A 13,622-nucleotide genomic window follows, 5' to 3' on the forward strand; every position below is an offset into this window, starting at 1 on the left:
ACTCAGTGAAATAAGCCAGATGCAGAAGGAAACATAATATCATTCCATTTAATTGAGGTACCTGGAATGAACAAGGAAAAGGGTCCTCACAAGGAAGCAACATGGTGGCACCCTGCTCTTCGACTTGTAAAACTGTGAGAAAACACTTTTCTGCTGTTTGAGCCACCCAGACTATGGTGTTTTTTTATGGCATCCAGAGGAGAAAGATAAACATACTCTTCACAGTTCTGCCAAGAACAGACTCTAGTCTTCATCCCCTAGAGTTTACCAAAATCTCTTCTCTTCACAAATGAAAGGGATATCAAGAAGAGAGAAGCCTTACCAGAAGGCTTGATCAGGGGATTTCTTTTTGAAATAACCAGAGTGGTGAGTGGTAGGTTCCAAAAGGCTAAGAAGAATAGAGTTTCTTCATAGAGATTTTCTTGTGTGGCACCATCTGTTTTTCTTTGAATGTAATAAAAATGACAGCTTTTCATGTACTGATACTCCCCGAGTTTTGAAGTCCGACATATGATGCTGTTTGTGTATAAAGGTTTTTCTCTTGTGCCCATTTGTTTCTCAAGCTTGAATTTCTGTGTAAACTCCCTTGGCTAATTTACACAAGCCACCCACTCCCCATGCCTCCTCTCTCACTGTAGAGCAGGGGGCTGAAATCTGCCGTATGCAGTGTGGAGGGTCCAATACACAGCTCACTACCCCAAGCAAAGGAAAATTTCCTGGATGACGTGGTTGCCCCATGCCCACGCCCTCATTTGTGCCATGAGTGTGGGCATGCAGCTTTGAAACATGGCTTTAAAACATTTTTGGTCAACCTAGCCCAAACTGCTCATTGGTCATTTTTACTCATTAACTCATTTTAACTCATTCCATTCTACCCCTATTTTGTGTTACTGGATAGTTATCTGCAAATTGATAAGCTTGATCTCTGACTTTACACGAGCCCCTTCCTAATAACATGTTGTACTTCCTGTAGATCTGAAGATATCATTTGTACAAAATGGTCATTTTCCCTATCCTTAGGCTTTTTAAAATTATGACATGGTCTTCACTGGATTCTTTAGCTGGATTCTGGAAACAGACTGTTTTCACATTCCTCCTGAGTCTGAGTTTGTTGCAGTCCTTTTGGTCTAACTGAGGGTGTGTGTGAATCAAATACCTTCTAGACTGGATCAGAGCAGAAGGCTGGGGGGGCCTGCTTGTCTGCTTTTCCCTATTTGAAAGCCTCCAAGACTACACAGAAACTAGTATCAGGTATCAAAGTGCAGGCAGCTGATTAGGATTGAATTGTTTTGCTCCACAAATATCTACTGAGCTCCTACTTGTGAAAAGCTCAAAGTGCTTTTGGGAATCAAAAAATGAATAAAACACGCTTCCTGCTTTCAAGACTATTACAATGCAAAATATTAGAGAAGAACCTCTATTATAACCCAAAGATCTTTGAGGAAGGCTTTCAACCCATAGCTGTAAAAATATATCTCCTTAAGATGAGGATTACAAAGTATATTAAAAAAAAGCAAAGTGTGCTTTGAAATTATATTTTGGTATAGATGGGTTTTAAGCAAGGATTTGCGGACAGACTGAAAAATCAAACATGAAAGCTTTAAAGGAGTTTAGCTTTTGCTTTACTTTGGCTAATATAAGAGCACCAGGAAAACAGAAGTATTCTCACTCTTGACAGTATAAAATTCTTATTATTTTTAGAGAAGAGTAACTGTGGATTTATAAAGTTCTTTGTCAGAGCAATTTAGTTAATAGGTATGTAAATGACTGCTTATTTCATTGTGTAGGCAGATCGCTCCATGTTCACTTTCTGAGGAAGAATATAAGTGCTCAATAACATTCCAAATGCAGAGAAGCAAAAGTTAAGGTTAGAATGCCATACCTTTGTTATATTAGATGTTAGGAGTAAGACATTTAATGTCTTACATTGTAAATGATATTTGTTTGGTTTGCTTGGTGGAATTTCTTATTTACATACAACTCTAACTGCCCTTTTTGGATGTAAGAAAATATAAGTGAATTGAGGTGCAAGGTTGTTTCTTATTCTTACTATTGGTTTTCAAGCATGAAGGATCATCATAAACTTAGCTGGAGTGGGAACGCTGGGTGTGCTGAAAGTTAATACCACAGTAATAAATTTTCATGCAAGATTTGCAGTCTGAGGCATATCGTGAGAACATCCCCTAAAATGAAAATACCTAAGAAGTCAGTGAGAGACTTTATTTTGGGGGGCTCCAAAATCAATGCAGATGGTGACTGCAGCCATGAAATTAAAAGACGCTCCTTGGAAGAAAAGCTATGACCAACCTAGACAGAGACATTACTTTGCTGACAAAGGTCCATCTAGTCAAAGCTATGGTTTTTCCAGTAGTCATGTGTGGATGTGAGAGTTGGACTATAAAGAAAGCTGAGAACTGAAGAACTGATGCTTTTGAATTGGTGCTGGAGAAGACTCTTAAGAGTCCTTGGACTGCAAAGAGATCAAACCAGTCAATCCTAAAGGAAATGAGTCCTGAATATTCATTGGAGGGACTGATGCTGAAGCTGAAACTCCAGTACTTTGGCCACCTGATCTGAAGAACTGACTCATTGAAAAAGACCCTGATACTAGGAAAGATTGAAGGCTTGAGGAGAAGGGGACAACAGAGGATGAGATGGTTGGATGGCATCACCGACTTGATGGCCATGAGTTTGAGTAAGCTCTGGGAGTTGGTGATGGACAGGGAAGCCCGGCATGCTGCAGTCCATGGGGTCGCAAAGAGTCAGACACAGCTAAGCTGCTGAACTGACTGACTAAGGAGCCTTATTAGAAGCATATTGGTTTTTCAGCATGAAAACAACTTCAGAGGAGGCTGAGAATCCCAAAGTTCTTCTGGCTTTTGCCACCTCCTGTGATCAGCATGGAAGCCTCTGTGATCCTTGAGTTAAACCAGGCTCATCTGGGATCAGAAGTCACCAGTGGGAGAGAATAAATGGGCTTGCCTCACAGACGATCTCCAGCCTCCCCCACATGAATTCATCCTGCCCAGGGAATTAGCTTCATCCTCAGTTGTGTTTTTATCATTATGTTGCCCTTCTCTGAAATTTCGTTGGATTCTAAGTTGTCATGGAAATCAAATTAAATTTCTTATAAATGGAACCCAAGCTTTTCACCAGTTCACCTTTCTACTGTATTGCCTAAGCATTCTTGGCTCCCACAACACCGGTTCACATTCTCCACATCATGTCAGTAAGCAAACACGCAGAAACTCACTCATCGTATTTGTTTCTCCCTGTGGGCTCCAGCTCATGTAATTCCCCCTCCCTGTCTCTCTTACTCGTTGGCAAGCCAAGTCTCTTCTCACTTGCCCCTCGTCCCTTGGCTCTGCAGTTGTTGTCATAGACATGTCTGTATTCTTCATGTGGCAAACTCTTTCTGCGCCATGCTGTGGGCCCTGAGGCTACAGACCAGGAGCTGTGTTGTTGACTTCAGCCCCACCAACTCAGCAAGGGGGAAAGGACTCAGCTCTCCACACTGTGAGTGCTTCTTTGGTAAAATGTTTTATGTGTTTGCTTTTTCCTTTGTCTTCCTTTTCCTACAGGTCCAGAGTGAAGACAGTGTCCTCCTGTTTGTTATTGCCTGGACAATCACAGAAATTATCCGTTACTCCTTTTATACATTCAGTCTATTAAACCATCTGCCTTACCTCATCAAATGGGCCAGGTAAAGAAGTACAGGAACGAAGGCTAACTTTTGAAGTGTTCTATCACTGTACTTTTTCTCTATTGCCTAAATACTATTTTTTATTTCTAAAATTTGTGTGAGATAGGGGTTGGATAAAATTCTGCTCTGTGGATTTCATCAGGACAAGTGACTATGTAACTGTGATTTATAAAAACATTTTTAAATTTTTTATCTCTACTTAAGTGATTTATTTGGGATCAATTCTCTCAGTTAAATTATTCAATAGAGATTTGATATAGCATCCCTTTTTTGTCCACAGAAAACTTTACTGATGAGCTTCTGCCATTATGGTGGTTTTTTGGGACCAAGTCCAATTCCTGTCTCAATTTTTCCAACACAGTAATTCTTAAATTACTCTTTAATTAATAACATATGTTACAGGGCACTTTTAGCATATTATCAGTTTAGTTTGCTTTGATTATTTTTAGCAGTAGTATTTGTTATGAATTTGGTGAATTTCTGATCATTCATCTGATTATCTGAACTAACCTGTGACACAGTTGTGAGCAACTTTCTGAGTTAGAAAAGACTACAGGAATGAGTGACAAAGCCAAAGGATCAAAATTGTCCTTCGGGCCAAAGTGCCTCATTTCATAAAATGAAAACGGTGGTTCCTATACAATTTATGAGTTTAATGATTAAACAGAGACGTAAACCAAATGCTTCCAAAGCATGTGAACTTCTTTTTCTTTTCTCCCCCGCCCCCCCGTAAACATTTGTATTAGGAAAGGAGGAGAATGGGAAAAGTATAGCAGTTTCTAACCAAGTTGGGCAGCAAAGCTAATAGAAAAATAGAAAGCCATCTATCCTAGTTATAGGGCAAATTTATTGATCAAACTCTGGTTTTAGTATTAGAGAAAGATTCCTTTGTCCGCTGTCTTCTGTGGCCCTTGGAAGAGTCGTGCTTTTCCACCCTCCTCCTGAGAATGGCTGAAGGTGACAGTGGAGAATATATCTTTCTTTCATCAGCATATTTCCTGTATGCAGAGGTTTAGAGCCCAGTATTTACTGTCAGCCACAAACAGCCAAAGGCTTTTTAAACATGAGCTGATGATTTGTTTAGCAATACTTACACCTCAGAATGGCTTCCAGTTAGTTCCATAGGGTGAGCCTCTCCAAAATTCTTTTTAAAACATGAGAAATTCCTTTTTAAAGTGAAGAAAATTGTGTAGAGTCACCCATGTGATAGTAATTGGGTTTTTTGGCGGGGGAGGGGGACTGGAAAATTACATCATGACCAAGGCTATCATAAAATTTTTAATATTTTTTAAACTTAGCATGTATTTTATTTTTCACAGTAGCATGTACAGGCTTTTGAAAACTTAGCAGTATACACACATTGGATATGCTGCTTTTTTCAGTCCACAGATCAGAATTGGTGTGCATTGTAGGGATTCTTAGACACCATGTTTCAATACCTTCCCCCCAAAACCCACACCCACCTATGAGGCAGGACCCTTCAGTATGAATCATGACTCCATGCCCCTACTTTACCAGTATTTGACATCATCTCAGTTATTTTAGGGGGTTGTTTTAAAGAGTTGTTTATTTAGTCAGGCCAGATTTTGAGGCTGACCAAATACATTTTATTTTAGAACATTCAGAAACATACCTGCTTTGGCCCTTTTCAAAAACTGGCTTGTAAAACCTGAATTTTAAGCAGTGGGTAAACAGTAAAGTGTATAAACAATAGCTTTCTACAAGACCAGTACTGATTGGTTGTAGGGGTGGGAGGGTGCATCTTTCTACTGAAGCTGGCTTCAAACCTTAGTAATGAATATTTTGTTTTGTTTTAGGTACACACTCTTCATTGTGCTGTACCCAATGGGAGTGTCGGGAGAATTGCTCACAATATATGCCGCTTTGCCCTTTGTCAGACAGGCTGGCCTGTATTCCATCAGTTTACCTAACAAATACAATTTCTCCTTTGATTATTATGCATTCCTAATTCTGATAATGATCTCTTACATTCCAAGTAAGTAGATATTTATGCATATATTTATTTATGTTTTAAAAATCGGCTCAACAATAGCTAGAGTTAAATGCCTTTGGTTGTTTTTATACCATAAATCTAATTTATCGGGGACGCTTTGGTTTTCATTGAAGCTGACTGTCAGAAAGAATTTTCTCTGGTAGTAACTGAATAAAGATGAATTCCTCTCAGCTGCTAAAGTGCAGTCCTTAGTGTGTGTGTTTGAAACAGTGAATGCCAGGATAGGTTAACTGTCTATTGGAGGAAAGTACTGAGTGGAAAGCAAAAAAAAAAGCCATTAGAGACCTTACCTTGACTTTTTCTGTCTCTTAAAAGCTGCTTGTTATGGTATTTGAAAAACACTGTAGAGAGAGCTTTACACTTTTGCTATATCAAAATAGACATTACTTCACTTTTAAGGAATTGGTAGTTGACTAGAAACAAATAAAATAAAAACTAGATTAATAGATTAATTTTTTCTTTATTTCTTATTTTCTTTTATGGAAATAAACACTTAAAGCCATCCGAACAGGACATAGCATTCTGTTCAGGATGGTTTCCGATTATTTTAATAGTCCTCCTGAAAGTTTAAATATATAGATACTCAAATCTGCCTCCCAGCACATTAACAGAGAGAAAAGGCCATGTTTGAGGCTTCTCTGAAGTGAGTCGTGTTTGCTGAGGATGAAGAGTTGTTTACTCCTTTTCTCAATTTTTGATGTTCAGTTTCTATCCTATAATTGATTTCCACATATCCAAGAGTCATGTTTTACCCAAGGCCATGTAAACTGAATGCTTCTTCTCCCTTAGCTACTTCCATTGGCATTATGACTCTGAATCTTATTTTAGGCTGTAAGATGCTATATTCTCCCCTGAACCTCAGGTTAAATTCAGACTGGAAGGTTGGATTTTTCTTCAGCCCACACCATTAACTGAATGAATCATCCTAACAATCACAGGTGACAAGCTGTGTCCCCTTGTGGAAAATTGCATTTCATACATTTTGAGGAAAAAAACGACATCCCAGTTTCTTGTGAACATTTATCTTGGAGAAGTTCTTGGATGCACTTCTGCTTTATGATTCCTTTTACACCCTTTAGTAGCAATCAAGTCCTCCTCTCTGTTGCTGGAACCAGCGTGGCTAAAGGCCATCTCTCTCCAAATGTAAAAGGTAGTTGATTTTCAAACAAAAGATAAATATGGAAGAGTGTAAAAATTTAAGTAGTAAGAATTAACTTAGAGCTTTCACCTTTCCGATTTTGTCCCCCTAGAGTTTCACTTCCAGTCTCTAGGGCAACAATTCCTAACTGTAGTTTTGCCACACCCAGGCTAACCAGTATTATCCTGACGAGCACCACAAAATTTATTTAAATTCAGCATAAGTCTGTAAATGGAGATAAATGCTGTGTTGGATAACTGGGAATGGGGCCAGGAGACTATCATGAAATCAAACCAGTAACAAAGTGCTGCCCCATTAATGGAAACCTGGGGCCTCTACCTCAGAGTAGCTGCAAGGTTTCCAGTCTGATGCAGGTGGGACTGTATTCTAGGAACAGTTCTCCAGGCAACTCAAGTCACTCTGCACCTCCTAGTCTCTTTTTGTGCTATGGGGGCCAACCAGCGCCAACCTTTTGCCTCTGCCTGCTGACCTCTCAGTAGAGAAGGGGCCTGGTCAAGCACAGGATGACAGGATTCCTGAAGGAACACAAACCCAGTTGTGTGGGATTTTCCTTCCTGGCCTTAGAAGAGAAGAGAGCACAGACCCGAGGGTCAGCTGTCTTACAGAGAGTAGGGAAACTCTTTACTCTCAGCCAGCGTCTGCTTTCTGTACTTCAGTCCTTGCCCCTTCTACCATTCTCAGCCTCTTTTTAATGAGAGAACTTGGCTTGGTTAAAGTCCATACTCTCATTTCTAAGGTAGCTTAACTCTTGTAAAAAAAAAAAAAAAGGATTCATTTCAAGGACAGAGATTAAAAGGTTCCCTTCAAATCCCTCACTCCCCACCCAGGCTCACGATGGCAGCACAGACCCTGTCTCCTGCTGCAGATCACTCACGTCTGCTGGCGCACACTCTGCTTCTGGCCTGAGCCAGTGGCCCTGCATGTTTTCAGTAGTTTACGTTGTTCATACTGAGACCAGTTTGTACAGTTCATTCCAGCCAACTGCATGTCTCCAACTTTCCACAACTTTGTATTTATAAGAAGAAAATGCAGAGTCAGGAGAGGTTGCTGTTGCCATGCAGCCTTCTTTACCAAATTTGGATTCCCTTCCACAACTTAGGTTTCTTTCAATCCCCTCTCATGGGAAGTGGATGATGTACATATCTTACAGGAAGCAGCATCTCTTCATTATTGTCCTGACCAGATGCATTATCACACATGCAGCCCGTGCTGTGCATGGCCTGTGAGCTGCAGCCCTGGGAGTTTTCTCAGATCAGGGTGCTTTGGATTCCCTTTGGGGTGTTCCTCTCCTCTGCTGCAGCTGCAGTATGAGTATGGACAGTATCTGTTAACGTTACCTGACCTCCCCCTTTTGCAAGTTGGTGAAAGTTAGCTGCAGGGCTGGGGGTTTAAAAAAGGCAGAGAGAAATGAGAAACAGTGATGGAGGGCAGGGTCACCAAGAAGCAGGGCACTGTCCGCATTGTCAGTAACCATAACCACACCTCTGATTTTTAGAGAAACAGAAGGAACTTGCCCCAAGCAGAGGATTTCCAGCTGCCCTCTGCCTTCAAGTCTTAAGAGCGCCCTTCTCCTTACAGGAAGGTGTGCCCAGTGACACCCACCCACCCTCCTGCACACCAAGACAGACACATGCACAGCCACCATCTCCATCCTACATGTCCTGAACTATTAAGAGCAGAGGCTAGAATTCTGAACAGCCTGTTGTCAGGTTGAGATTTTCAGTGTAGTTAAAAGCAGGCAGCCATGCATCTGGAATTATTTCAGTCACTGTAGTTGGTGAGTAATTGAGATGGAGACAGTGTCCCCCAAGTTCTGGTCACCGGGGAGTCACTGCCAGAGGAGCAGAGAATCTCTAACACAAGTACTCCCATTTTCCCCATCTCCCCTACACATTTCTTTCTCTCGGGCACTGAGCAACCTCTGGAAAAATGTAACGAAATGAAAGGGCCATATCTGCTCCCCAGTTCTGACCCAGGAGCCTCAGTAGCTGGCAGGCCCTTGCATGAGGATGAAGGTATATTTAGCCATCTTGTTGCCACTAACGGCCTATTGAATGACTTTTGGATTGTTGTCCTGTCAGACCCGATGGTCCATAGCCACACTTTGTATGAGTGACGTAATCACAAGTGCAGCCAGTGGAAAAGTCCTTAGTGTTCTTTGCCGCAAAGTTTCCCTTTACTAAAGCATATCTATAGAAATGTGACTAGCCTCACATTTTTAAATGATTACAATTAGCATTCCTTATGGTTTAATTATATCCTTACTTCCAGTTTTTAGATTATAGAGCTTGTCAAATTTTCTGGCGTTCATACCAAAATAGTTCTCTCCCTGTTGAATTTTATGCACAAGCTGGGTCTTTGCTGTGAATAACTTCCTGCCTGCAAATAGTGAGTGGAGTGGATGGCAGCGCTGTTCAGCGCCGGAGCCTCCTCTGCAGTTTATCAAATCTGTGTGCACACACCCACTGATGTCTTGGTACTTTGGGAGGATCATTTGACATTTGGCCAACTTGGAACCCATTTGGAAGGAAAGAAACTGTCAGAGAAGAGTTGGCAGTAGTAGAAATCACCTCCCCCCAAACACAGGTTACTGTCTAAAATATAGAGATTGGAGCTATTGAGAAGGGAAGATGGATGGTGTACGTCCAAGACCAACTCACTGGAATATTTTATGTGGTTTTTGAACCCCCAGTTTACAGTAACCTTGTGAAGGTCAGCTAGGTTAAGCTGCCATCTCCCAGCAGAGACACTGTAGGCGTTTGGGGTGGGGCAGTTCTTAGTCACAGAGGACTGGCACCGTGTGGATTTTGGCATTACTGGCCCCTTCCACTGAATGCCAGTAACCTCCCCACTCCACCCGCACTTCCATCTATCCCTGGAGAGGCAGTACCACCCTGTTCAATCGAGAGTCAGTCCTTTTTTTTTTTTTTTTGAGAGCCAGTCCTTTTTAAAGTAACTTATGAAATGACCAAGAACAGAATCTCTAGTGCGTAAGGGCCTGCTTTTCATATCCAAGCGTGGCTTAGTGGTGTTCAGATCAAACACCATTCCTCGGTCTTCCCAAAGAACAGCATTTCTCTGAAAGTACCTTTGGGACATCCTCCTGGGTGACAGAGCAGGGGGACAGAGAGGGCGAGACTGAGGGTCAGGAGCACGGAGCCTGGTCCTGACCGTCAGTGGTTTGCTGTGAGACCACAGGCAAATGCCCACCCTCTCTGAGGCTTCCATTCCTCCTCTGTGAACAGGAATAACCCCAGCACTAGAATTCATCCCCTAGTTGTTGGGAAATCAGAGAATAAATGTGAAGATAGCATGAGCTTGTGTAAAGAGTATTATTTGGCAGCTCTGTGGCATCTTGATTGGTAATGCTAGTGACAGTAGTATCTGACATTCTAATCCACATTACCCTTCCCCATCGGCTAAAGCAGGAAAGTGAGTTTCTTTGTGTTTTTCTTTTTTCTCCAAGCCCGTCTTGTTACCATCCTTGGTTGCTGGGAGAGAAGGTGGTCGGAGGCAGAGAGGACCTCAAGTCCATGTGCTTTACATAGAACATGTGGTTTTAAATCATCTCCTTAACCAGTTCTTTCTCTTCTTTGCAGTTTTTCCCCAGTTATACTTCCACATGATACACCAGAGAAGAAAGATCCTTTCTCATACTGAAGAACACAAGAAATTTGAATAGTTCCGTCTTCCTGCACACCCCCAGAAACAAACTTTCCAATGACAAAAAATGCTGCAGACTTTTTCAGTTCCCAATACGTTTCATAGAGAATAAGTAAGAACTATTTTTAAATACTAAAAAAATAAATAAATAAACCAAAATCCAGTGTCATGTGGGCCTGGGATTTTCTAAAAAACAAAAGCTGTTACATAAAACATCCTGGCCGGTCCATTTCAGCATGCTCTTTCAACCAGAAGTTCCCACTATTTATGATGGCGCTGGGAAGGGATCTGGCATTTTATATCCTCCTGTTTCCTTCACATGTCTGATAAATAAAAGATCTGTAACACTAAATACTTGAGCGTTACAGTCTGAGTCATGAAGTTGTGCCCACTGAATGCCCAACTTGGAGCAGTTACGTTTCAGTCTGCAGTGTGTTTCGCATTCCCTCTCAAAGTGCTTGACTGCATGCTGGAAGCCATTTGTTTTCTGGAATGCTCTGAAGTTATGGCTGGGACCTTCCCCTCGTATCTAGTGAATGAATTATACAATGTACATGTCTGTGAAACTTTGGGGTAGTGCCTATAATCAGAAAACAACTAGAACCCTTTTGTTCGTTTTCAATTGAGTCATTACTGCTTGCCACTATGAAATGTGCTTGAATTTAATAAGTATGTGTATATTGTAGAGAAGCTACCTTAACTGGGGCTCAACCTCAATCCTATTTTAACAAAACTGGACAGTTTTGAGAAAGGGAAAGCTCAGTAGTTAGACAATGACAGGTATCTTTCACAGTACCATTCTCAGAATACCCAGAGTAAGGAGTTTGTCAGGAGCTTTTCTTGCTTAGGGACCTGAAGCCAGTCTAGTGCATAGAAGTAGAGAATCTGTTCTTGAAAGCACATGAAAGGTGTTACTCTAGAAATGGAGTTTGGAAAAACAGTCAGGAATGGGTTTATGTACCCTTATTATTTTATTTTCACATTTTTATTCTGCTCTTCTGTTTGTGTACTTTTCCTTATTATGGTGCTATGTAATTTCCACCAAGTTGTAAGTCCAGAGGCAGTGAAATGTTCCAGTTGGGCAGTCATGAACTAAAAGTAGTATCGTCCCCGCATTTTGGAGCAGCCAAGAAATACTTTGGACATATGGACATTGTCTAATTAACGTCGTGTCTACATACTATAATTGCTAAACTGTGCATTTAAGACTTTTCAAGAAAGAGTTGGATGAAAATGTAAAGCCCAAGTTTAGACATGCATTAGATTTTAAATATACAGTGTTCTTTACGGAAACATTTTCCCTTTTTTGTTTTAATTGGTTGATCTTTTAAAAGTCTGCTGCCAGGTCATTTCAGTCGTGTTGGTCTCTGTGCAACCCCACAGACAGCAGCCCACCAGGCTCTGCCGTCCCTGGGATTCTCCAGGCAAGAATACTGGAGTGGGTTGCCATTTCCTTCTCCAATGCATGAAAGTGAAAAGGGAAAGTGAAGTCACTCAGGTCGTGTCCGACTCCTAGCGACCCCATGGACTGCAGCCTACGAGGCTCCTCCGTCCATGGGGTTTTCTAGGCAAGAGTACTGGAGTGGGTTGCCATTGCCTTCTCCATTTAAAAGTCTAGCTTACTAGTTTACTGACTGGTTATCAACTAAAGTATAATTGCCAATATTAGAAGGATGTCATAATGGAAAACTTTTAAATGCTTACTTTAATAGAAGCTTGAAACTTAAGATGAAAAATGAGAAAAAATATGCAGCCTGAAATTTAATGCAAGCAGATGTATAATACATTATTTTTGAATTGATCATTAAAATTATGCTTAAAGGCAGCACTCTTGACTTGGGTGTGGTGAGATTAGAATCTACTCTTTTTGATAAAATATGTGGAAAGATTATTTTTCATGCTTTTTTCTCTTTTTATTTTTCCAAAATGTTTTTCTGCCTTAAAATAGAATCAATTTGGGTTATATTAGCCTTATTACTTGAGTAAGATTTTTTTTCATTTGTGTTTGAAATAGTTATAGAAGATGGGATGAGAAATGCAAGTTTTCCAGGATTGCTGGATTGGGAGTTTTATTCGGGCCTCTCTATTATAATTTGTCACTATTTCTGAAAAACAATCTGTCACAAATAGTGGTCATGCATCAAATTGAACTTTGACAATAAGAACGCAGCAAACAACTCCCTTCTCAAAAAGGGTCTCAACCCCAGTGTGTATTTTTGTCCATCAACATTTAAAATGCTCATTGCAGATAAGTAAGGCATGCACCGTGTCCTTCAGTCACCTCTCTCAGTAGCTGGTTTCTTTATCTCTAATGTGAATTCATTTCTTTTTGGAAGTGGTGGTGGTCGTTCATGAACTGAGAACATCTAACCCCACTGGATATCACGTCTTCTTGTAAGGTGTGAATGAGGAAGGTGGTGTTTTGGTGGGTATTTTGTCAGACTTAACCACTTTCATTTCCAGGCAGAGTCAAAGGCATCATCTGTCCCCCCCCCCAACCCGTACCTGATTGGGTGTTTCAGATCCCCCTCTTCGGGGACCACCTTCTGACAGAGAATTCTTTGAGATACGCAGTAGTGCTGTATTGACACAAGCTGCTAATCTGCATCTTGCTGTGTTCTGTTTGCTAAGGTTGGGGTCATTCATTTAACACGTACTGACTGTTTTCAAAGGCTCTGTGGAGAGTTAGTCATGGAATTAAAGCACATCCACCTGATGGAAACGTTCCTCTGGAGCAAACTTCCGACAGGAAGGGCTTAGAAGGTGTAGCTTTGAGGCATGTGAAGAGATTATGCCCTCACTTCCACTTGTGTTTTTGGTTATTCATTTATAATAAAAGGTTGGCATTGATGTGGTACAACCTGTAAATTAGTTTCAATTCTGAGTTTCGGATAAAGCATTGTAAGACAAAATTGGTACATACCGCTGCTTTGAAATTCGGGTAAAAAATTATACAACCATATATAAAGTCATTTTTATATTTTTTCTATGTTGTGAAAACCAAAACTAATTTTATAAGTCTTTGATTCACTAAAATTATATAATTTAAATGTATTTTTTGTATATTTAAAAATAAGGCGTTC

At 40.7% G+C, this 13,622-nt stretch overlaps 1 protein-coding gene across 1 annotated transcript in view; it reads left to right on the top strand.

Annotated features, from left to right (window-relative positions):
- Positions 1 to 10,891, top strand: part of HACD2 (3-hydroxyacyl-CoA dehydratase 2) — an 88,964-nt gene extending 78,073 nt beyond the window's left edge. Inside the window, exons 5-7 of the mRNA XM_043873789.1 lie at positions 3,582 to 3,703; positions 5,521 to 5,699; positions 10,476 to 10,891. Of these exons, the coding sequence (XP_043729724.1) occupies positions 3,582 to 3,703; positions 5,521 to 5,699; positions 10,476 to 10,558 (384 nt within the window). The 3' untranslated portion in view covers positions 10,559 to 10,891. The remainder of the gene's footprint in view (positions 1 to 3,581; positions 3,704 to 5,520; positions 5,700 to 10,475) is intronic.
- The last annotated feature ends 2,731 nt before the right edge of the window (positions 10,892 to 13,622 follow it).

Source organism: Cervus elaphus, chromosome 19 (assembly GCF_910594005.1).
Source record: "Cervus elaphus chromosome 19, mCerEla1.1, whole genome shotgun sequence".
Taxonomy (NCBI): domain Eukaryota; kingdom Metazoa; phylum Chordata; class Mammalia; order Artiodactyla; family Cervidae; genus Cervus; species Cervus elaphus.